Below are 3,460 nucleotides of genomic sequence, written 5' to 3' on the forward strand. Positions count from 1 at the left end.
TTTAGCCAGAAACTACTGAAATGAAGGAAACACTATACTTACTTGCTCCGTTGGGAACAGGGCATTGATATACTCCACAGCATTGAAATCTGCTCGATCTAAAGGATCCTGGCTTGGAAATACCTATAAAAAGATATGAGATTAGAAATAACTGTCATCTTTCAGTCTTGTTTTATGTCTTATTTCTTTCCTCCCTACTGGATGGTAAAATCTTTGAAGGCAAAAACCATCTTTTTTTTTTTTTTTTTCATTTTATAAGGCTTAACAAACAGATGCTCAATAAAACATCTGTTAAAGTACATCTTTAATTTTCACCAACATCTGTAATTTTAACATCTTGGTGCAACTAACACAGAATGTGCAACTGTGAAAAGTTCCACAAATATCAACAAAATTCCAAGAACAAGGAAAAATAAATGGGCGTTGTGCGTATCAGATTAAACTAGTAGAAGGCATGGTTATAGTAAGGAAGTCTTGATAACAGACTTACGCACTATGTCTCAATGAAGTCTCAGAACTAGAATTCACTATGCATTCAAGCAATATTCATGCTTCGTTGACAAGAAAGGGAGAGCTGGCATTCAGGAAATGTCTCTAACAAGAATACTGAGTTCTGAGAAATATAGCTAATTCCCTTCAAAAGTTATAACTCGAACATGTAACAAGGTGAATTATAAAAGATGTCAAGCAATCCCCTAAGTAGTGGACTTCCCCAGCTCCAGGCAGTTATTTTGGGAAGCAAATTTTTTTTTTTTTTTTTAGGCGAAGCAATCCTTGGTTGACCTCACAAATTGCAAGGACCCTGTCAACTTACAATCCCTTATTTTTTTATTTTTTATACCTACAGCACCTGGTCTTCCTAGGTGGTCTCCCATCCAAGTACTAACCTGCTTAGCTTCTGAGATCAGACAGGATCGGGCTTGTTCAGGGTAGCATGACCGTAGACGCAAATTCTTTTCTGATATCTGCTTATTAGATAAACCTGTGCTAGAACCCAATCTTATTAATAGCAAAAATGTGCTCCTCTAAAATCCTTGTCAAACAATAACTGACTGCATTATTTGTTTCTTCCATTAGAGTCCGCTAGGTTCAAATAGCAAACAAAATGTGCGTCTTTATCCAGATGGAGGTGGGTGGAGAGCTGTGTGGCCTGAAAGCCAAAACCTTTGCCCAATGGTCTGGCATCCTCAGGATATGCCAAATGTGTTTTGTATGGGTAATCTAACCACTCTCAGAAAAACATACATCCAAAAATCTATAAATGGGACAATACAAATAAATGACATAGTGCGGTGGCAGATCCACAGTGTTAATGTTCAATATATATTAACTATTAGTATATTATTATACAAATAATGTTAGCAGCAATGTTTTACTTTGAAAAACTTCCCAGCGGCCATTAAATGTGGCATAACCCTTCTTTCCTTAAATCACATCCCCTAGCCAATTCTTTTAAGGGATATCTCCCTTTATCAGGAGCAATACCCACTTTAAGTGTCTAAATCACTATTTTTAACATCATTACTCTTAAAAAACTCGATAAACTTGAAAAGAGAATTTAGTCAACTAAAGGTCCCTGCATGGAAGGGAGGCCTCCTAACCCAAACTAATCAATAGCAGAAATTCTTAACTATTTATGGTAAAGGAGTCCTGTTTCAACCGTTTCCCCTCTGCTCTGCAATCCGCTTCAGAAATTAAATTTACCCCCTGTCCTCAATTCTGAGTAACTCACAAGGGTCTAGGTTGAGAATCGGGAGCAGCAGCGGAACAGCCTGGTAAATGAATGAACAGCTCAACAATCCCCCAAATATGAGGTTGCCGTCCACGAGGTCCCTTCTTCTAGATTCATCTTTTCAGGGAGCACAGGTCCTTTGCGCAAACGCACCAGGTCCTTTGCGCAAACGCACCCTCCAAAGACAACCAAGGACTAGAAAGGACTCTCTCCCTCCCCTAGATTCATAAATCCCTTCCCAGCACTACCCCCTCTCCCCAACCTTTCCTTTCCCTTCTGTGCCTAGCTCCCACCTCTCTGTGCAAAGACCGCTCCTTCCCCTTGCCATCCTAGGTCCCAACCCTAGATCTGCCCGGTCCTCCGCACTCTCCAACCCTCAGGGGGCGGAACACTCACCTGTTCGATGGCGAGCTGCACGTCGGGCGTGAGCTGCAGCACGGCTTCCAGCTCTTCCACGAACTCCAGTTCCTCCTCCTCCATCATACTGCCGCCCAGCTACCTCCTGATGCCAACCCCAATTGGGAGTCAGACCTCCTGTAGTCACCCAAGCCACAGAACTGCTACCCAACTGCAGCAGCACGGGGAAAACCCTTGGTTCTGTCAGCTAGCCGGGCACTTCCGGGAAGACGGGTACTTCCGGGATCCGGGGCACTCTGGGATAGCGGAGGACTGACCTCCGGTTGCCCGGAGGAGACATTCCTGTCATGTACCGGGAGTCTTTCTGGGCACCCCTGTAGTCAGCGGCCCCTACGTGCCTTCAACTCTCCCTTAAGATGGTGGGGGCCCTCGTCACCTCACCGAAGGTGCACCCCCCTACTGAGGGCCCTGCCGTTGGGGAGTGCCTGGCCGCCCGGGCAGTACCCCCTCCCCCCCAGTGAGGGTAAGCCCAGCACCGTCGCGACCGACCGGCAGCAACCGTTCACGGGCCGCGAAGCCAGCGATCCTTCACCTCCCAGGGCCCCTTGGTCAGTGGGAGTAGGTGTCCCCCTGCTATCGGGGGAGAAATGACCCCAGCTGGTAAGTGGCGATGTTGCCAAGGACAGTATGTAGGATGAGACAGCGTCCACTTGACAAAGTTCCCCGTGTGCCAAGTTTTCTGGGGTATCTGCAGCTTCCTCCTTGGAGGGGGCGGAGGGAGCCACATTAGGCAGTGTCTCTTCGCTGAGGAAATATGTACTTTCTGAGACTGAATATCTGGAGTCTAAATCCCATTCCACGACTGATAAATTGTATGATCTTGAACAAATGACTTACTCCATCTGCTTACTCTGCAAGGATGTGGCGAGGGTTAAATATAAAAAGCACTATGCAAATTTAAGCTAGTAATACAGGTAATATTAGGGTGTTTAGCCTTTCTTCAACGCAGAAGAAAAAGAGGCCAGATCACCTTGTGGAACCACTTTTCCTCCAGACACTTAAAACAATGAGAGAACTGCAGTTAAGGGAAGAGTTGTTTTACCAGTTAAACGTGAAACTCTCTGATGGGAGAATCCTGACTCCACTGAGCTTTTTTTTAATTATTATTATTTTTTATTTTATTAAAGTTGTAGTAAAGAAAAGATGGAAGCAACATAATTTCTAACAATAAAGGAAGGCTTAAAAATATAAATCAGCTATGCGATAGAATATTGATTCTATTGATAAAAATCATAGTTTTGAAAATTACTTAATGACATAGAAAATGTGCATAGAAGATTTCAGAAAGCAAAATGTATTTTTCAGAAAGCA

General features: G+C 43.8%; 1 protein-coding gene across 3 annotated transcripts in view; it reads right to left on the reverse strand.

The window, feature by feature from the left end:
• Nucleotides 1–2,589, reverse strand: part of LOC111739416 (vacuolar protein sorting-associated protein 53 homolog) — a 40,443-nt gene extending 37,854 nt beyond the window's left edge. For all 3 annotated transcript variants that reach the window (XM_023530542.1, XM_023530541.1, XM_023530543.1), the window contains exons 1-2: nucleotides 2,129–2,589; nucleotides 43–123 (exon numbers count right to left, since the gene is read on the reverse strand). In XM_023530542.1, the coding sequence (XP_023386310.1) occupies nucleotides 43–123; nucleotides 2,129–2,215 (168 nt within the window). In that variant the 5' untranslated portion in view covers nucleotides 2,216–2,589. The remainder of the gene's footprint in view (nucleotides 1–42; nucleotides 124–2,128) is intronic.
• Between the last annotated feature and the right edge of the window lie 871 nt (nucleotides 2,590–3,460).

Source organism: Pteropus vampyrus, unplaced genomic scaffold (assembly GCF_000151845.1).
Source record: "Pteropus vampyrus isolate Shadow unplaced genomic scaffold, Pvam_2.0 Scaffold50, whole genome shotgun sequence".
Taxonomy (NCBI): Eukaryota; Metazoa; Chordata; class Mammalia; order Chiroptera; family Pteropodidae; genus Pteropus; species Pteropus vampyrus.